Below are 21,341 nucleotides of genomic sequence, written 5' to 3'. Positions count from 1 at the left end.
TTCCCAATCTCCATTCCCATCACTTTTCTTATCCGGGTTTTTTCAAATCATTAATACGAATTATGAAATAGTCGGAAATCATTAATAAAAGTTTGTCAAATTTTAGAAGTTAGTCGAGGTGAAAATTAAATTTTTATTTAAAAAATCAATATTTATCAAATAATTAATCTTTCAAAATTTCAAAAAAAAATTAGGTTCGATAATAAATCAACAGTTGCAATTATGCTTTTCTAAATTACCTTTGTTGAGTAATATTATTTTCACTCTTTCGGAGATCTCAAAAATCAAATCTCATCAAATTATTGAATAAAACCATCTATTATTGTCCCGGCTCTCTTCCGTTTACTCCCTCCGTCCCACCCAATTGTTTACATTGGGTTTGGGCACGGAGGTTAAGAAATATGTATAAAGTAGTGAAAAAGAGGAAGAAAAGTGGGTGAAGTGGTGGGACCCATCGATTTTTAATATATAAAAGAGAGATAGTGGAGTAAAAGTAGTGTGAAAAGGAAGGAAAAGTGATAAAGTGGTGGGACCCATTAACTATTTTGGGAAAGTTTTGTAATGTAAAGAAATGGATGGGACGTCCAAAAGAGGTAACTGTAAAGAACCTGGTGGGACGGAGGGAGTATCAAAGATCAAATTCTTTTTCAATAAATAAGACAGGTGCATGTGTTTAACAATATAAACAAGTAGGAGTACGCCAAATAATAAGTCCTTGCATGCCAAATATAGGAGTTTTTTTTATGACCAGCATAGCCCTATCTTAACTAGGATATATGCAACAAAACATCCAACAAACAATGACTAAAATAGTAAAAAGCACACATCATTACAACAACCAAACACATTTCACTAATCAACATCACTAAACTCACCCAAACTAAACCCTACACTCACTGCAATAACAAATCAACACTCACTAATCATAAAATTACACCCTTAATCACAAACTAATCCACCGCTAATACGGCTGCGCTTGTCTCGGAGTTGGCGTCCATATCACCTCATTACCCATACTATGGCCACTGTACATATCGCCGCCGCCTGACACCACCGACGGCGACGCCACGTCACCACCACCACCGCTATTATTATGATTATTATTATTAACATTATCGTTATTTTCATGCTCATCTTCAATCGGTAGTTTTTGAAACACCGGGCTATTAAACGACGCCGCGATGATGTAGACGGTGGAGGCGGCGACGAGTGGGCCCACCACGGCCCCACCCACAACTTGTCCCTGTGGGCCCGCGAGGGAGATGGTGAACGTGTTTGTTACGTGCTGTAATGAAGGGAGAATAATAGTGGCCGAGAGAGACAACATGTCGAAACGGCCGTGAAATGTGACGGTGGCGTTAGGAGTGCTCGACGGTTGCTTCAGCGTCACGTTAGCCACCGTACCCGACCCGTTTAGCACGCAGAGACCCGACTGGCGTTTCTTGCAGTAGAGAGTGATGGCGTGGATGAGGTCGGAGCCGGCGGGGATTTCGAGGACGTAGGGTGACATGGCCGGGTCGGGTTCTCGGGTTATGATGATGGGGGATTTGAGTTTGTTTTTGGATCCGGGTGGGCGGCCACGTGGACGGCGGAGGATTTCGATGGAAGCGCCGTCGTTTTGGGAGGGCTCGGGTTTGGAAGGGCTGGCGGGGTGGTCTTGGAAGGGGGTGACGTGGAGGGGTTGTGTGGGGTAGGGTTGCGGAGGTGGGGTCGGGTTGCGGAGGTGGTGTGGTTGGAATTTTTGGGTTTGGTGGATTTTGGAGAACATTGTTTGGGTCGAACGGTGGGTTTCATCCGTGTATTCACCTTTCATGTTTATACGAGGAGGCTAATCCAGACTGAAGTCCGTATTTTACGAACGAGTATGAGTAAAGAGGGATCAAGGGAGTGGCAGGCAGAGGTGGATGAGAGAGGTTGATGGAGAAGAGGAGGGAGGAGGCGTATGAGCTGAGAAACCGAGCAAGAGAGAACAAGTGAACAAAGAGCGCCGCTACTTGAGAGGTTAGTTTATATAGGAAAAGATATTTTGGGTATTAAACTAATTTGACTTATTTCTGTATTTAAAGTTACTAACATGAATTGCCCATAGCCTATGGGATATAACGGGGCCGTTTGGGTGAGCTTAAAATAAGTGCTTCTTGCTTAATATAAATAAGTGGAGTAAATAAGTGGAGTAGAAGTTAGAAGCAGAATAAGACTTATAAGTGATTAAAGTGTTTGGGAAATAAGTAGAAGTACTGAAACAAAAGCTAGCATTCCTAGTTTTTTATAAGTGCTTCTTGACTTATTACACAAACGGTACGAATAAGTGCTTATAACTTATAATTCAGAAGCTGGACTTAAAAGTCTCAAACAAACACCCACAATAATACTATTAACTTATTCCGAAGTTTTTGAAAATTAATATTGACTGAAAGCAATAAAAAACGAATTAAATCATGAACATGCATTAACAATTATGAGTGTTTATACATGTCATAATTTTTGTGCACATACACGAACTAGAAAATCTGTTAAATCATTAGTTTTACGAAGGATGCAGAAAAGATTGAAAAAAAAAGCCAAATTACGCTTAGTTAACTTCTGGTTTTACTTGGTTCGTCCCGGTTATTTCTTCATTTGGATTTTACACAATTTATGCATATGCATGATTGTAGGATTATCAGAATTAATTAGTATAACTAGTATTCAGAATTTAGATAATATCTTTTAGATAACTTGATGTGTTTTAGTCAAATCAAAATATAATCGATAAATTGATTAATTTTTTAAAGACGTTAATAAGGGATTATTCAAAAAACTTAGAATAATAAATATGTGTATATTATATGTTAACATTTTCTATTTTTGTAAAAAAATAGGATATAAAACTATTTTATCCGAAAATATTATAATACAAACGCGTCAATAATAAATTTCTGGCATAAATTGTACTCGCAGACAGTAGCAGATGTCATTCCGACCGAGCCGATTGACAAAGACTTGTGTGATTTTCTGTTTTTTGTGTCATGGGGGATGCTCTTCTTTTTTCTCTTTTTCTTGCCCCCAGCCTATTGATGCGGCGGCATGGAGTTGGTCACCTCAACTTATCAACTTTCTATTTTAGATTCCAGTTATTTTTTTAAATATTTAACATATAGTGTATGAATTTTGAATTGAAAATTTATACAACTATATTCAACAAATTTATTTGTTTATATTATAATTTCTCTTTACATTTATACAAATCATTTTATCTTTTTTTACTTTACATGTTTCTAAGAAAATTTAACATTAAATAACTTTTTTATTTAGTAAAAATTTAATATAGATAGTATATACGTAAAATATTAATTAATAGAATTAAATATTAAAAAGGCAAATTTTATGAAAACACGTCAAAAATCACATATAATTAATCAGTGAGGATTTTTCATTTAAGATTATCTGCAAAACCTAGGCCCGCTATTCTTATATACTTTTTCCTCTTTCCATCGCGTACCCTCAACATGTCTGACTCAGTAATTATATTATATTATTTTAAACAAATATATTTAAGTAAAAATGGAAAACAAAATTTTAAATATTAAACCCAAAATTTATAAAAATAGATAAAAAGTTAAATATATTGCGCAGTCAAACTGGCAAGTAATAACAAGGAGGCTCACTCCAATAATTCAATGAGAAACTGCCCGTTCAAAGTTGAGCAATTTGATCTAGCAAGCAGTTCTTATTTGACTTGAACTTCATCATGTCTTCATCTTACTTTGAATTCGTAATGCGCTGCTGCTAGCTACTCAAAGTCAGACGTCAAATATATTATTTACATTGCAGACAGTAGACATTCTTCTACTTGTGACTTAAAAGCAATGTTAATGATTAAAATAATGCATTAAAAAGACAAAATATTCGATTTTTTGTTCTAAAAAAATCAGATAAAGATTTAATTTCCTCATTTAAACTTCAAAATATCACTTACTAAATTATTACAATTTACAACCACCTCATTTAAAATATTAAAAATATATAATTCAAAAGATTGAGAATAGATGGAACCAAACAAAGAAATTAATTTATCAAATCAAGTCCCAGTATCATTTTTATGTATTAAAATAATTTTTTAAAATGATATATAACAATATTTGTCAACGCTTGCTTTGAGTGTAGAATATATTAAGCTCTAGATAATGGATATACTGAACAAATTTAATCAATGTAATCGGTTTAATTATGATTTTAGTGAAAATCTATGTGTGAGTGGTGTGTTGCAGATTTCTTCGATCTTATATTAATTTTTGGTAATGTAAATTTATTTCTTGAAAATAATTATTCTAATATTGCTGTCAAGGACAAGTGCAGACGCAAGGGGTCCACATTATTTGGATCGTAGAAGAAAATAGTAGAGTATCGCGTGGAAGCAGACAGTATGTATGTCCATGGTGAATGGGTCCCACCATGTAGTGTAATGTGTTTGACAAATGGGCCCAGATGCATATCTGGAAACCAATCCTCATCCGAAAATGGAAGGTTTATCTGTGGGAGCGCAAGGTATTTCAAAGTACAATGCTATCCCAAAAGCAGCGCTCTCTGTATCCAGTTATCCATATTCCTTATCTCAATATCAAGGCAGTCGAATTCTGATTTCACAAAGTTTGTTCAGAGAAGCCATGAGATTTTCATTTTGCGGAAGTTGGAATTATATTCGGAGAAAAATTTGAATTGAATTGTAAAATTTTGATCAAATTCTATTTTCTTTAACCAGTATCTTGAATGATTTGATTTTTCAAAATGATACAAGTTCAATTCAATTTTTGACATAATATTTCGATTCTAAATCCATATATATGCTCCATCAGTCTCCTAGGTATTGAGTAACACGGTACAATATATAATTTAATGTTTTTATAAAATACAATTTTATATATATTTTTTAAATTTTATTTTAATATCAGAAAAGAAAATTTTAACAACAAATTATAAAATTATATTTCATAAGGATATTATAGTGTGTCATCAGTGAAAAAATATATGAAAGTTAGTAGGATGGAGAGAATAATAAATATATTACTCCCTCTGTCCTATTAAATTGTATACAGTTTCCTTTTTAGGACGTCCCATCAATTGTATGCATACAAAAAGTAGTAAGTTTTTATAATATAGTAATATACTACATTCACTACTTTCCTCCACTGCACCCACTTTATACATTAAATATTAGTTGGTCCCACCACTTTACTCACACTACACTCATTTTACATTTTAAATATTGGAGTATATTGCACTTTATAACCCCCAGACTTTGACTCATTAGCAAATCAGACCGTACACTTTGAAACATGACAGTTTGTAACCCTAAGTTTCATTTAGCTTTCGATTTGTAACCCTGAACCACACATCTGTTAAAAACAGCTGTTAACTTTAACTGTTCGAGAAGTAATAGTGTGTATATTAGTTTCTAACAGCTACTTTACCCCACGTGATCCTTCAAAATTTATGTATTATATTTTGAAATTATTTTTGAACACGCACACCGATGTAAATAAATTTAAAATAATTTTTAAAATATGTATTTATTTTAAAATTTTAAAATAAGTTATATCGTTTATGTAAAAATAAATAAATTTTCAGATTCTAAATCTAAATACATATTTTAAAAGTTAGAGATTAATATCAGTATTAGACAAGATATTTTCAAGATTCTTGTACCGGTAATTATATATTTTTCCTTTTTGTAATTTATTTTAATCTTTTATTGTTAATGGATTGAGTTGTTGACAGAGACAGATCCTTACAGGGGTAAAAGAAGTTAGCCGATCCCTAAATTTTTGTTTATAATTTTATAGATATTCACATGATGTATATATTTAAATTGATTTTCTTAAAATTTTATGTTTACAGTAATAAATTTTTAATTAGGAGAAAAAACATACGAAGGGTAAAAAATTAGTGTTTTAAGTGTCAAGAAAAGTTCTTTTCCATAAAGAAAAGCAATAAATTTGAGGAAAAAAATCACACTACTAGTATTGTAGATGATGGTATGCAACGGTAAAAAAATGATAAAAGATTACATACTCTGAATAAGAAATTTGGTGGACATGGAATTTAAATATTTAAAAAAAATAAACTATATATAACATTTAATAGAATCATTCAGACTACTATATACAAAAAATCGAATAAATAAAGATCGAACTTTAAAAAAAACTAATTTAAGTAAAAATAAATTGGAAAAAAAGTTAATATAAACTACAAGCTTTATGAATTATTGAGCCAGTTCTCGCGGTATATATGGAAATGTAAGCATAAATTTAAACAAAAACATTTTTTTTTAAATTTCAATATGCTTTTAATCTCGTCCAGAATTTTTTAAATTAGGCCCTGACGCGTTTAAATTATTCTTCAAAACATGTGAACGGACACTTAGAAGGGATTCATCTACCAGTATTGATACTTGGTAGCCTCTACTTGCTCGAGTTATTCGGGGGGGTCATTGGCTGGGTTTATAGCCGAATTTTGTGCAATGTTTTCCCATTAGATTTGAAGCTTTCCAGTTGTGCTTCATATGATTAGTACAGCGACCCCTGATTTTTAATTATGCGTATATAAAAGCTGGAACATATGTATTCTGTCCCTCAAATGTAAGACTCTCTTTAAAATAAGAAATAAGTTGGTGCGTGGATTTAATTTGACAAGGGTACATCTTTATTATAAAGAGGAGATTTTTTCTATAACATTCATGTGTTTTTGTTCTTGTATTTTAACTACCTTTTGAATGTGATAGGATTTGTCATGGAAATGGGGTTTGCTCTTGGGCGATTTCCATATGACACAGGTACCGGAGATTTATAAAGGTTCGTATATCAGTTGTTGGAGAGCGATCTAGAGAAATGGTTGGGATTTGTGAAGTCACGGCTAGTTGTACGTACGACTTCACAATACATGAATATACGTATACACATATAAACATATAAATACGTAATTCATACATAAGCATAATACGTAAACAATGTAAATTTTTTTAAAAAAATGACGAACAGAATCCGGCTCTCATTAAGTTAAATTCATAACATAAACTTCAAGTGTAACATAGCTTTGATTATACATCGATTACATATGTGTCTATATATATGTAAAATGCTATTTACGCTCCTTCATATGGATCGTTCTCTGCTATTTTTCGGCATCGGAAGATTGTTGCGGGGATACACGCGGTACTGTGAAGTTAGTATCTCGCGCCTGAAGTGTGTAGCTTTAATCAACTTCATTGCGAGCATGACTCCTCCGATCCACAAATGATTATGCTTGTTATTGTTATCGTCAGACATGTCAAGTAGGGCAGAGTATGGGCCGGTTCGGCTCGGTTTCATGATGAAACCGGAATCGCAACCATATATCTTCAGTTTTTAAAATCGAAAACCGCAACCACCGGTTCGGATTCGGTTTAAAAACCTCGGTTCGGTTGTAATCGGCTCGGTTTCGGTTACAAAACCGACTAACATGTATAAGAGACATTGCTACTGCCACCGCGCAATTCTTCAAGACTCCATTGAGTTATAAACAATATTTATCTATGTCTGTCATATTTATCTATGTTTTAGCCAAGGACCAATGTGTGTTCGTCTGGTTCCTGATGATTTGAGGAGTTCTGTTTGTTTTTTCTTCTCTGGGGTGCCCTAACCTATCTTTTCAGCTCTGTTTTTTTAGCCTTTTAGTTCTCAAGTGTTTTTTCTTCGAAGACGATGGTGGATATTTCAACATAACAGGAAAGTTATTCGGGAACCATGTTTACCGGTGGAAGTCTATCTCCTTAATTATAATAGAGTTGTTTGCAGATATTAGAGTGTTGTCTTGAAATCTAAATTAATATAAAGAAATTACTGAAAGCTTCACCTTGAGGCTTCAACTTAATATGATATAGATTAAATATTTATTTATATTATTATATATAATATTAATTATTTTTATTATTTTAATAACCGGTTCGGTTCGGTTTTATCGGTTCGGTTGGGAGGAATAACTGGAACCCAACCATTTAAATCGGATCGGTTATATTCGGATCGGTTTTCTCCCGTTTTTCCCGATTTCGGTTCCGATTCCGAATCGGTTTTTTGCTCAACCCTAATGTCAAGTATCGCCATAGAGAGAGAGATAGAGAGAATGTGTTCAGAGTAAGGGGTCATTTGTTAAATCTGAAAAAAAAATTTTGAACAGCTGGAATTTCTGAATGATAACCTATTTGAACCGACGTGATAATGTTGTTTGTTAATTATTTTTTTGTAAAGTTCTGAATACAAATTTATATTTTCTCAGATTTTTTTATATGATACTTTTGACTTGGACACGTACTTCTAGGTGAGTTGAGCCATAGTAAAAGTTATTATTTTTAACTGACGTGTTTTATGAATTAAATTTTGATTACATATTTTTATTCAAAAATAATACTTTTAACTGTTCAATCAAAGCACGTAAAGGTTTGTGACAAAAATAAAACGACATATATTAAAAAATAGAGAGAGTATAAGTTTTCAAAATATAAGGTATTCATTTTATGTGTTTCACTTTATTAAATTTATTTTAGTCATGACTATCATTTATTATTATATGTTTTATCATAATTTTATAATTAATATATAAATTGTGATGGCAAAATATATATTTTTTTCATTTTAAATTATCAATGAACAAAAAGCTTTGTGTTATTAGTATAAATAAAATTTATTACAAGAAGATCAGGCTGACTTAAGGCGTGTCATCTGCTATGTGGACGGTTTAACCGTCCAGCTAATTCACGGTGTCGGTCAGGTGCAAAAGTTTTTTTTTTTTTTTTTTGCCGGAAAGGTGCAAAAGTTTTTAACAAACAGACTTAACAGCAAGAAATGCATCATCCAGTTGCGTTTTGAAGGGTTCACTCGTTAACAAATGACACCTAATCTATGTGTGTTTGAAATTTTAAAATAATGCGCATGTTTTGTTTTTGTCTTTTTCTTAATTTCAAACTAATTCTGCCTTTCTTATCTTGTTTTAGTTACTAGCCTCGAGCTAAATAAATTATATTTCAATTATATTTATCCGATATGATAATTTAAGTTATGCAAAATTTTGTTGTGGCTTTTTTTTACACTCTTATAATTAATACCAAAATTCAGAAGATGAATGTATTGTGTGCTCCTGTTTTTTTTATGAGGAAATGCTCATGTTATGTAAATTTGAAGCAAGTTGATTGAGTAGCTAGCTATGTGATGAGCATTTGAATTCACTTCCTCCAATTAATGCTAATACCAGTAACACAGTTCCTTACTACAATTTCAGCCATTTATTCCATCAGCGAATCATCATTGCTATACCATGAATAATGACTTAGAAAAGCCACTTGAATCCACAAAAATCCCAACAATGCATCTCATAACACATGAACACTAAAGCTATTTGATTGTAAAATGACTGTAAAATGACATACACACATCCATAAACCATAGAACTAACAGAATAGAGATAATAGATAGTAATAATATGGCATTTATTCGCAAACATCCAAGCTTTTGTTAGCTCAGAAGCGAGTTTCTGTAATCCTTTGACATATCAGAAACCTTGTGTTCTTTGAAATGGTAACGAGAAAAGATTGTTTCAACACTTAACTAAATAGCACTCGAGTGAAAAGAGATGAATGCATTTGTCACATCCTGGCCACCCATATTCACAAGTGAGAGATCTCCACGAGGTTGTAGAGTAGATATCCACTGGTCATCAGGGTTTCTTGGATAAATATACATATTAATAATGGATGCTCCGATCCAATTTTTTATTTGCAAAAGACAAAGCACTGGAAAATAAAGTATAACCAACATATGAGAACAAAACATAATGTACATAATAAATTAAAAGAAGAATTATAAGCGACCTATATATCAGGCGTATGCCTAGAAGCACCATCATAGAGATTGAGGAAAACAGAAGTGAACTGTAGCCATACTATCTGTCGACTTGCACCAAGTTCGGCTTTTACACAATCACAATGAACAAAACTATTTCAGAGCATTATAATTTATTATAGTAGCACAGTACTGACAAATCCCCAGATACTCTATCACACTGTGTTTTTAAGAGAGATGTGATGATGTAGTATAAACGATCAACCTACAAATGTCGCAATTAATATGCCCTAGCCAATTTTATTGAAGCCAATGTCTATGTTACGGAGGGCATTACATTCTCTTAGACGGAACATCGAGAAGATGACAAAGCTGGAAATTCAGATAAAACTTAACATAACTATAGAGACATGTTGCAGATTACTACAAATCCACATCTAAGAAACCATAATCAAGTGAAAAAGAAAATACAAGTTATGAGTAAGACTAACACTGTCTAGATGGTTATAAGATCATACAATAGCAATATCCTATATTACAACCTACAAGGCTTGGTTAGAATTTAAGGACAACGTCAACATCCATTTAAAGTTATACAAACAACAACACTGCCATATTTAGAAGATTATTTGAAAATACCTCAATTATACGGACTTGATACTTCTATGCTTTGCTAAGTACGGACTTGAAACTTGTACAAGGTTTTAAAGCAAAGCTCCTTGATATCATAGTTCCCTGGCAATTGAAGGAATTCATTCTATCATAGATCCAACCTTCTGTTTATTGTTAAAATCTGAATCAACTGTAGGAGGATCTTGTGCTCATTATTCCATACTTCATCACTTCGGATTTTTCCTAGGCCTTCCCCTCTTTCTAGTTCCCAAATTTTGAACCGCTGTGACATCATAAACTGGAGCTCGAGTCACATACTCATCTTCAGGAACATAAGATGTTCGAACCACTCCCTCTGCACTGTCATTAACCGGAGCCACATTCACACTCTTATCCTCTTTCCTAGGCCTTCCCCTCTTTCGAGTTCCCAATTTTTGAACCGCTGTCACATCATTAACTGGAGCTCGAGTCATACTCTTATCCTTTCCCACCTCCGAAACATTCAGCTTCCCAGACTCTGCCCCCACACGACCACTCACATTCACCTTTCTACCCCTTCCCACCTTCGGAACTTCCAAATTCCCAAACCCTACCCCTCCACCACTCATATTCACATTCCCACCCTTTCCCACCACCGGAATGTTCAAATCCCCAAACCCTCCGCCACCACTCACATTCGGAAACATCTTAGGCATCCAATTAGGAAACTCCATCCCTCCACCCCCCTTTCCACCATTCCCTCCCGCATACCCCATCGGAAAACACCCCCAAACGCAATTAAAACCATCTTTCCCCTTCACAATCGAAGGCATACTCGAAACCTCCACCGCCTGAATTGCTCTCCCACAAGTACTACATTTCAAACAACAATCAACATAAACCCTAGGATACATATGCAAATTATAACAATACGGACACGCGGTCCAAAAATTCACACCACTCTTCTCCACATCCACATTCACATTCCCATTCCCATTCCCAAACCTCTTCCTCTTATTATTCGATTTTATCGCAACATCCCCAAACACCGCCTTATCATACCCCGCCTTCTTCGACGAGTCCGAAACAACATCCCACGCATCCGAAACCAACCGAAACGCATCATGACAATGCGCAAACCTGTTCTTATCAGGATGCAACAAAATAGCGAGCTTTCGATACTGTTTCTTAAGCAAAACTAGGTCATCACAGCGACTATTAAGCTGAAGAATCGCGTACCAGTCGTGATTACCGTTGACTTTCTTGTCGGCGGCGATGAGGACGTCGGAGATTGCCAAGATCTGGTCGGAGCCGTCGAGTAACGGATCGGAGTCTTGTGCTGACGTGGCAAAGTCTTTTGCGCCGGTGAGATCTCGCGTTTCGAGAAGCTTCGCGGCGATGGAAAGTAGCCGTTGCGATTCCGATCGGCGCTCGGTGTCAGTCATTTTGCTGTACTGTTAATAATCTGTTGGAGATTATTTCGGAAAGTAAAGTCACACTTTTTATGGCGAGTGTTCGTTTCGAATAAATTTCGGATAATATTCCTTTACTTTTTCTTCGATAAAATACTTTATTCTTAGATCTCTAAAAAATAATATTCGTAGCTAGATTTATCGGAGCACATATTTATTTACAAATTCTTCAATTTTGAAATTATAATATATTTTTATACATAAATTCATCATTTTTGAAATTATACCGAGAATCGAAAAAGAGAAATAGAATATTAATTTAGAGAATAAAATATTATTTATGTTATACATTTCACAATCAAAATTTTAATGACTATAAATCATAAATTCTAATTAAGGAATGATATAAGTATATATTATTTTTATAAAATTATAAAAATTAAAATTTTTAAGAACCAAACTTACGATTTGACCAGATTAAATTTACCGTCAATAACTTTTTTTACAACATTTTCTTACGATTTCTGTATCTAACTTCCTATTCGAATTTCCAAGTACACGATCGAACTTCAGAGCCTGCGCAAACTCCTATCAAAGCCCTCACTAATTTCAGCTCTCTAAATCGCGAAAACACGATGCTAAAATACTTACAAAATCAGCCTCAAAAAGTTGCATTCGCTGCGATTTTCGCTGTTTTATTGCCTAATATTTTCCCCAATTTTTTCACTCCACTTGGTGGCGCCTATCCTTCATTATTCTCTGTAATTCGATCTAATTCTCTATTTTTATTTCCATAATTATATGTTAATCGGTTTGTTTTTGTAGAAATTCTTTTATAATAGTTGTCGATAATTAAATAATGCTTGTTTGTTATGCTGTTGTTAGGATTATTGATTTCTGATTTGTACAGTGTGGCTGAGAATCGTGTAGAGTGAGTTAGTGTGACTGCGTGAGCTTGCTTGTTGCGTTAGGATCTATTTCAATTCTGTACGGTGTGGTGGAGAATTGCGTAGAATTAGTTAGTGTGAGCTTGCGTGTTGCTATGGTAGGGTATGTTTAATTTGTACGGTGTGGTGGAGAATCACGGAGAATTAGTTGGTGTGAGCTTGCGTGTCACTTGTTAGGATATATTTAAATTCTGTACGGTGTGGTGTAGAATCAGGTAGAATCAGCTAGTGTGAGCCTACGTGTTGCTTTAGGATATATTTGAATTCTGTATGGTGTGGTGGAGAATCGCGTAGAGCTAGTAAGTGTGAGCTTCCCTGTTGCTGCATTAGGATATATTTGAATTCCGTATGGTGTGGTGTAGAATCGGGTAGAATTTGTTATTGTGAGCTTGCGTGTTGCTATAGGACATATTTGAATTCTGTACTGTGTGGTGAGAATCGCGTTGAGTTGGTTAGTGTCAGTTTGCGTGTTGCATTAGGATGTATTGGAATCCTGTGTGGTGTGGTGGAGAATCACGTAGAATTAGTTAATGTGAGTTTTCTAGTTGCGTTAGGATATACTCAATTCTGCTGTGAATGTCGACTAACAAGAGTTATATGTCGAGTTTTCTGAATTTTTCTTTTATGTTGTGGTTTTATTATTATGAAAAATAAGGCATTAGCGATGTTGTATTAGTTGTGGAGGAATGAGGAACTCACTAGTGGATGGTCTTATTTTGAATTAGAGTTGATGTAGCTACTGGTTAGTAAGCAGTGAAGGACTCGTATGTGGATAAGGTAATGCCAGATCAGTTTATTTGGTTTGTTTCAGCTGATGAAGCGGAATTCTATTTGCCTTTCTTTTAGCAAGTTAGTGTGGGTTTGGGGATGGATTTGATATGTCAGTATCTAACTTACTTTCTCATCTTTCTAAAAAAAATTGTATATTTTTACATGGCTTTTGTCAAGAGGAGGGTTACGTTTAATACTAAGCCAAACCTCCAACCTCATCTTTATTAATTCTTATCTGTGAATCTAATCCGCATAGCTTATCCTTCTGTATGTACCTTCTTTTGTAACCTGGCTATATTGGTTAAGCGTAGCTACATACTAGACCAGACATTTGAAACAGGAGACTAGAGGTATGTTGTTCAGAGTAGAAGTATCTTGGAATAGGATTAGTTTCCCTAAGTATACCTGGTCGTCATTAAAAAATGAATACAATTTTAATTCATGATTAACTAAGATTAGCAAAGTATGTTTGTAATACTTTTAAACAGAAATAGAGTGTTTGTTTTAGCTAATATCAGAAAATAGTTACTTATCTAGTTTTTTAAGAGGGTACCTATGTTGGTATTTTTTTCTGAAAAATGAGTACGTATATTTGAAATCTTGCTAAACCAAACACCTAGGTAATAGGTATCACAATGTGAATTGGCAACTTGTGACTCATATATCGTGGATGGATTTGTCTTAGGCTGAGAAGTCCAAGTTGCTTTGGTTGCATATGTATCTGTTTCACCTTTATATAACATCCACAATTAGCTATTTTTTGATGTAAGATGTGACATACATCCCTGCTTAACTAATTGTTTAATGTAAGATGTCACATGCACTCTTCATAGTTTCTTTTTTGTGTCGTCGTTAGAATGTCAAGCAATGCTGCTAGAAAATCCGTCTTAGAATACATGTGTGGCCGGTTTGGCTTTACAAATACATTGTTATTATTATTATTATCAAACTTTCTAGTTCTTGTGCATCTTCTTTAAAAAGCTTCCTCTCTTTACCCTGATGTGAGTCAAATATGGCATAGCTTTCCTTTAATACAATTTATATTATTACTTTCTCTTTTCCCCTTTCGGCACCGATGGCCATGTAGTAATTTTTGGAGAATATCTCATCTTCTGTGTTTATACTTTTTATGCTAGCTTTTACATTAATCTAAAATCCCGTTTCCCTAATTGTGTTATATGGATTGCACTTATCTTCAATGATTACACTTTCTGTAAAGTAGATTCTGTGTTTTTGTAATTTCCATATAACTTTTAATCACATGAAATCATCAACACGATGATACATGTACACTGATCTCGCATATCGATTTAATCTTGCTTGATGAGTTGGGACTCTATGAATCTTATACCCATTTAAATGTTTAAGTGACTAAGCTTTTCTGCAAATGTATTTATTTCACATTTCTTTTGGATTTCATGATGAAGGTCCTTATATTTTGTAGGAATGGAATGCTCCAAGTCCCAAGCACTTGCATTTGCTAAAAAAAGCTCTACTGCATGAAACTGTAAGTAGGTTTGAGCTTTTCTTATTTGTTGCCTCCTACTAAATTTCAACTATGCTTTGCAGTATTGGATGGGTATTGGTACCCTATTTTTTAAACTTGTATCCACTTTTCAGTTCATGATGATAATACACGATGTTGTGTAGTTGCCACATATTAAGTTACATATGCTTAAGTATAATTTGGTCAGTTTAGGGGGTGCAAACTGTCAATCTTTGATATATGATTATTACTTTTTTGGCTATTCAGTTTGACCGACAAGAAGCTGACCTGTGGTCTCCATTACCCAACCAAGGATGGAAACCTTGTATTTATACTACCAGTGTGCCTTGTGAGTTGCTCCTGTCTTGATATTCTAACATCTACTTTTATGCAATGTCGCAATATATAAAAAAACCTCTCTCATTTCTCGTTTAACCTCTTCAAAATGTGGGACAATATATTGGTTTATATGCGATGCTGTTTACTGTCAGGGATTCTGTTGATGTGATTTGTATGGAAGTAACACAATGCAAATAGTGTTGGAATTCAAATTTAAAAAATAATAAATTGAGAAGTGTCGTCCTTATATTTCCTCCACTTTGTTGAGTTTTGATAATTGTTAAACAAGAGCTGGTAACAATGACATGTATTTATTTTTAAATTTTGATCTCCTTCATGGAAACTCAAATTTAATACATAGGGATAGGGTGATGTTCCATTCATGTATATGGTAGCTGGGAAATAATAGAAGGCTCTTCTCTTTCGGAGGAAAAGAAATGAAATTTTACATTTTTATTTTGTAGCCCTCCCAAAGAAAATCGAGGGATATATTCAAGTATTTTTGGATGGAGGATTAAACCAACAGAGAATGGGGGTATGTTCATTTATCATGTTTTACAGAATGGTCTTATCTAATATAATTTAATGATATATATTCATATGTTTCCATTTAGTTGAATAAAAATAGATATTTGTTCCCATCATACATTTCTTCCTAGATTTGTGATGCAGTAGCTGTCGCTAAAATTATTGGGGCAACACTTGTGATCCCACACCTTGAAGTTAATCCTGTTTGGCAAGATTCAAGGTTATGAGTCAGATATCTTTACTTTCTTGTTTTCTAGTTTTCAATTTATACTGGACTTCAATGTGTACTTTGCAGCTCCTTTGCAGATATATTTGATGTTGATTATTTCATCGATACCCTGAAGGATGAAGTTTCTATAGTCAAAGAGCTTCCCGAAAAATACTCATGGAGTACCCGAGAGTATTATGCCACAGGCATACGAGCTACTAGAATTAAAACAGCACCAGTTCATGCGCCTGCAGATTGGTACCTTGAAAATGTTGTGCCCATATTGCAGAGGTGTGTCTATGATTTTACATACTACGTTTGCAGAGGCTAGTTGGGAAAGGTGGAAGCATTAAAGAACATTTTAGATATTTTCACTGACAAAAGATTTAATAGATTGTTCAACAAGTCTAAATAACATAGAAACTACAACACATTTCCTTAACATGTGACCATTGGGACACACTAGAAAAACCCATTATATAACTAATCAAACTCTTGCAATAATGCGAAAATTTCATTTCCTTATATATTCTTATATTATTATACGACGGTTTGTATAGTACTCCCTATAAGCTATTAATCTAATATAAATAATACAATTAATTCTGTTCTGAAATAATGAAATAAATTAAATACAAAGTGATGTTTTTTTAATTTTTTTCTCCACATCAATGTTCATGTATAGATAATTGAACCATGCATGACCTCTTCGGGATATGGCAACGTGACGAATGATGTTTTAAAAAAATTTCAGTTACGGGGTTGCTGCAATATCCCCATTCTCGCATCGTTTGGCTTTTGACAATATGCCTGCAGAAATTCAGCATCTCCGATGTAGGGTGAATTTTCAAGCTTTAGTATTTACTCCCCAGATCACGAAATTAGGAGAGGCCCTCGTTAATCGTCTTCGGGGTAATTCTACTGGAATAGAGACCAAGTCCTTTGATGAGCGAAGAAATTTAATTGACAATGGAAAAAATAGGAAGTTTGTCGTGTTACATCTTCGCTTTGACAAGGTATGATATTCTTCTGCCTATGAAGTTAAAAAACAAAAATTCTTTTCAAATTGCAGCTTGAAATACATATGAAAAGCATTTGATTTATAGCTTGGAATACAGAGCAAATCCTAGTCAAAGGTTTTGGATACACTTCTAATCCGTCTTTTTTAGCACACAATTAAAATAAAATTTTCTTCAACCTCTATGGCTTATATGTTAGTGTTAATATAACAATTGACAAGAGACCCTCGTCTAGTTTCTAATTTTTTGGATATACACGATACGTACTAGGTTATCAAAATATCAAGTTCTAGTAGATTGAAATCAAATAAAAAAAATTGCAATATTGTTGAGTCCAAACCAATACAAGAATAAGACATTCCTTTATAGCCTTACATAATGACTAACAAGGAAATGCTAAATATCATGAAATCATTAATGTTACATCTATATTATATATCTTAATGATCTTAAAAATAGATGATACTATATGTTGGTGTAGACTTGAGAAAATTAATCTAAATCACATTTCTTCTGTTCAGTGAAAAAGTCTGATCGATTTAGAGTGTTGATATAGATCTGTTCTTTTGCTCAGGATATGGCTGCCCATTCGGCATGCAACTTCGGTGGGGGTAAAGCTGAAAGGCTAGCTCTTGCCAAATACCGCCAAGTAATTTGGCAAGGTAGAGTCCTCAAGTCACAATTTACTGATGAGGAATTGAGAGGTCAAGGACGTTGTCCATTGACTCCTGAAGAGATTGGGCTGCTTCTAGCAGCTTTGGGATTTAACAATAGCACACGCCTATATCTTGCTTCCCACAAGGTATATCATATGAATAAATAGTCACAGTTCTCTCCATTCCTAGGAGTTAATTATATACCAGTTAGCTCCTTTACTTAATATTTATCGATATTTGCCTATTTGGCATGTAAGACACGTCTTAGGAATTTCTGGAGAATTCAACTATCATAATTCACATTCTTGCATGCAATTTCCATTGTCAGGTTTATGGTGGAGAGGCGAGAATATCGGCACTGAGAGAGTTGTTTCCACTAATGGAGGATAAAAAAAGCCTTACTTCTCCTGAGGAAAGAGCTGTAATTGAAGGAAAGGCTTCTCTATCAGCAGCAGTTGACTATTATGTCAGCATGCAGAGTGAAATCTTTATTTCGGCTTCCCCGGGCAATATGCACAATGCACTGGTAAGACTAAGACTTTCTGATTTTAAATTCTATTCTAAAAGAACAGATATCTTACTGACTTTCAGAAGAGGGTGGTTATTTTGGCTCTCGTGTAAGCTTTAGATCAAACACTATCCATCCAAGCCATTTCATCATTCATTGGTACAATATATATCATGATTTATAGCTAAGCTTACAATTTCATTTATACTCTAGTTTCCCTGTTGTCCTCTAAGTTATAGAAGGCATACCAATTATATGTACTCTCGCTTTGACTGATGGAAGTGGTTGGTTATTATATCATTAAGTATGCATCATAACTTCATATATTTTGTTAATACCATAAAAAATGGTGAGAGATCACTTTAAATGGAAAGTGTTTGATCTAAGTGTAGCTTGGATGTTATCTTTTACATTATTGCTTGTAATGTTGGTGCAATCCTTGAAAGTGGGTTGTATATGGATGTGCAAACAAAGCTTCTATATTACTTTAGAAATATTTCGAAGCTATAAGTTCAATATTCTTCCATCAAGGAGATGAAGTTATATTTTGTTTATTTATTCTTTAGGTAGCTCATCGAGCATACAATAACATGAAGACTATTAGACCGAACATGGTTCTGTTAGCCCAGCTCTTTCTAAGTACAGGCATGGATTGGACAGAGTTTCAGCAAGCAGTACAGAATGGACATAAAAACAGGCAAGGACAATTAAGGATGAGAAAGGAGAAGCAATCCATATATACTTATCCTATTCCTGATTGCATGTGTCAAGCTTAATCTATAAAGTCATCTACTGCAAGGAGTAAGAAGACGTGACTGCTTGCGCAAAGTAGCATCAGAAATTTGTTCTTAATTCTGTATACATGTGTATGTGAACATATATGTCATCCAGTGAAAGGAGTGAAGGTAAAGCTAATATGGCACGCCACTGCCCCCACGGTCCCCGGTCCCTGAGGCACCCCTCCCTCACTGTAGCTTTACAGATTCAACTCAGATGCATTCAACAGATAGAAGCAACTGGTTAGTCATTTGCGGGTTAAATTCAGTTGGTCGGAACTGGATCACCTCACTTGCCAACCTAACACTGTTGGGCTCAGACTAGGATTTGGCTTGAAGATTCATGTACAAAAATCCCCCCACTGAGGTTTTCTGGAATGGGGTTTGGCCATATTATTCCTCTAGCTCTGTTTTTTTTAAAAGATTAATCTAAAGTATTTTAGTACTAATGTGTTTTTATTTTGAAGAGATGTAATATGCAACAAACAAAAACACATCTTAGATTAATGTTTTCTCTGAAATTACATATGATAAGACACATACCTTTGCCAGTGAGTTAAAATCATTTAACTATAAAATTAAAATAGCAGACTTGTAGCCTGTAGACACAACCGCACAAGCATTGTTCATATGCTATTTTGGCCAAAACTGAGTTTACATGTCTTTCTTGTATCAGTGAGGGAGATGTCTCCAAATCTTTAGCATAAGTATTGTCAATGTGCACGTCATGCAGTGGCAACAAGTACCTGGGTACACAGTGGTCTTTCTGCAGCATGTTTATCACAAAATGCAGGCATAATTAGCAAAAAATCGAGACTAGCCAAACGAAAATTTCCTTGAAAATACATATAATCAAATATTGTTTTTAAGGAAAATATAACGACAATGCCAAAAAAAAATAAAAAATCAAAGATATAAAGTGATAATTTCAGACCCTGCGGACCTTTGTCAAGAATGAATTCAGGCGTGCCTCGAATCCACCATCACCACCACCGAGACTGCTACCACTAAATTCCCTATCCGGCCAATTCCCCCTACAATGTCCACAAGGACACTGACTCGAAGCCGCCTCTTTCTCCCCCTCTCCGTTCAATCCCGAACCTGCTACATCCACTGCTCGCACTTTACTAGCTGCTGCATCACGTCTCAATGCTGCAATCACTTCCTCGTTTCTCCTCCGAATCAATTCCTCCTCTTTACAAGCTGCACTTGCCTTATAACGCGCAGCACGTCCTGCTCGCTCTCTTTCATCCACATCCGTGTTTCGATCACGCTTATAAGGATTTTGTTGCTGCAATTTCCTCTTGTTTTCCTCCCGCTTCTTTTCATCTTGATGAAATTTTTGTCTAGATTTTTTATCCATGAGAAATTCGTACGATGCATGGAGCGCGAGAAAATTAGGATGAGCGTTGGGATCATCAGGCCTCTTGTCTGGATGCAACTGCTTGGCCCTCGATCGATAGGCTTTTTTAATTTCTTGTTCTGAGAGTTTCGCTCCTTCTTCACCGCTAGGTAACCCTAGGACTTCGTAATGGTCCATAAACGCATCCATGCCCTGCGTTTCTTCGGAAACCACAAAACTGAACAAACAATGGAGAAGTTGAGAACTCAAGTATGCTTAATATATGTGGGTACGGAGATATATCCCGAATCTGATTAGAAGTTGCCTTATATCAACAAGGACTATTTTTCTCTCAAATCTCAATCCGAGTTTCTCTAGATAATATTATTTTGGGTTATTGGAATATTTTTCTAATTATTTTAAAGAATATGATGATAATTAATCAATTTTTGAAATTACATCCAGTTTGGTAGTATTTAATATAATTTATTTAAAATATATAATATTATATATTTGTGTGGATTTGACAGTATCGTGATATTTGGAAATATATTTGTAATCCATCTAAATTTGAAGGATAGTTCATTCTTCCTTCTTATATCCTGAAAATTCTATCTCAAATTTTATAATAATTTATCTTAATATGTTACATTTCACATAAGATCAAATTTATTATTATGAATTAAAATCTATGCTATTATCCTATTAGTATATTCTTACGGTGCCTCTCATTTAATTATATTTTTTTACATTATTTGACACGTATTTTAAGACGTATTAAAATATAGTTTCATATTTTTTTTAAATTATTTTTGTTTTCAAACATTTAAATAAAATATTTATTTAAAAAAATTAAAATAATTTATCAAATTATATTTTTGAATGAGTGTATCAGAATACCTGCCGAGTC

General features: G+C 34.3%; 4 protein-coding genes across 5 annotated transcripts; 1 reads left to right on the top strand and 3 right to left on the bottom strand.

Annotated features, from left to right (window-relative positions):
• Positions 1-789: 789 nt before the first annotated feature.
• Positions 790-2,020, bottom strand: LOC108224931 (AT-hook motif nuclear-localized protein 28). The gene has a single exon (XM_017399696.2). The coding sequence runs from the start codon at positions 1,811-1,813 to the stop codon at positions 962-964; it is 852 nt and encodes a 283-aa protein (XP_017255185.1). The 5' UTR covers positions 1,814-2,020; the 3' UTR covers positions 790-961.
• Positions 2,021-10,687: 8,667 nt separating this feature from the next.
• On the bottom strand, positions 10,688-11,884 carry LOC108226349 (uncharacterized). Its single transcript, XM_017401292.1, has one exon. The coding sequence runs from the start codon at positions 11,882-11,884 to the stop codon at positions 10,688-10,690; it is 1,197 nt and encodes a 398-aa protein (XP_017256781.1).
• A 489-nt stretch (positions 11,885-12,373) lies between these two features.
• On the top strand, positions 12,374-19,627 carry LOC108227671 (O-fucosyltransferase 31). The gene is made up of 10 exons (XM_017402949.2): positions 12,374-12,612; positions 15,014-15,076; positions 15,323-15,404; positions 15,859-15,929; positions 16,054-16,142; positions 16,218-16,421; positions 16,885-17,146; positions 17,724-17,951; positions 18,134-18,331; positions 18,880-19,627. The coding sequence occupies exons 1-10, from the start codon at positions 12,487-12,489 to the stop codon at positions 19,087-19,089; spliced, it is 1,533 nt and encodes a 510-aa protein (XP_017258438.1). The 5' UTR covers positions 12,374-12,486; the 3' UTR covers positions 19,090-19,627.
• LOC108227672 (uncharacterized) lies at positions 19,567-20,782 on the bottom strand. 2 transcript variants are annotated; one of them, XM_017402950.2, is made up of 2 exons: positions 20,033-20,782; positions 19,567-19,855 (listed from the first exon to the last, which is right to left on the bottom strand). In XM_017402950.2, exons 1-2 carry the CDS (start codon positions 20,639-20,641, stop codon positions 19,652-19,654), a joined length of 813 nt encoding a protein of 270 aa, XP_017258439.1. In that variant the 5' UTR covers positions 20,642-20,782; the 3' UTR covers positions 19,567-19,651. The 2 variants fall into 2 exon arrangements, with proteins under 2 accessions (XP_017258439.1, XP_063935464.1); XM_064079394.1 differs by having other exon boundaries at positions 20,024-20,780.
• Positions 20,783-21,341: the final 559 nt, after the last annotated feature.

The sequence above is a fragment of the Daucus carota genome, chromosome 6, assembly GCF_001625215.2.
Source record: "Daucus carota subsp. sativus chromosome 6, DH1 v3.0, whole genome shotgun sequence".
Classification (NCBI taxonomy): Eukaryota; Viridiplantae; Streptophyta; class Magnoliopsida; order Apiales; family Apiaceae; genus Daucus; species Daucus carota.
This window is presented reverse-complemented; position numbering and strand designations above follow the sequence as displayed.

Excerpts from the sequence above, each read along its gene's own strand:
- LOC108226349 (XM_017401292.1), bottom strand. The coding sequence starts at position 11,884 with ATGACTGACACCGAGCGCCGATCGGAATCGCAACGGCTACTTTCCATC.
- LOC108227672 (XM_064079394.1), bottom strand. The coding sequence starts at position 20,641 with ATGGATGCGTTTATGGACCATTACGAAGTCCTAGGGTTACCTAGCGGT. Across the intron at positions 19,856-20,023 it reads TCTTGACAAAGGTCCGCAGG|AAAGACCACTGTGTACCCAG; the intron begins GTCTGAAATTAT and ends AACATGCTGCAG.
- LOC108224931 (XM_017399696.2), bottom strand. The coding sequence starts at position 1,813 with ATGAAAGGTGAATACACGGATGAAACCCACCGTTCGACCCAAACAATG.
- LOC108227671 (XM_017402949.2), top strand. The coding sequence starts at position 12,487 with ATGCTAAAATACTTACAAAATCAGCCTCAAAAAGTTGCATTCGCTGCG. Across the intron at positions 16,143-16,217 it reads CCTGTTTGGCAAGATTCAAG|CTCCTTTGCAGATATATTTG; the intron begins GTTATGAGTCAG and ends TGTACTTTGCAG. Across the intron at positions 17,147-17,723 it reads TACATCTTCGCTTTGACAAG|GATATGGCTGCCCATTCGGC; the intron begins GTATGATATTCT and ends TCTTTTGCTCAG.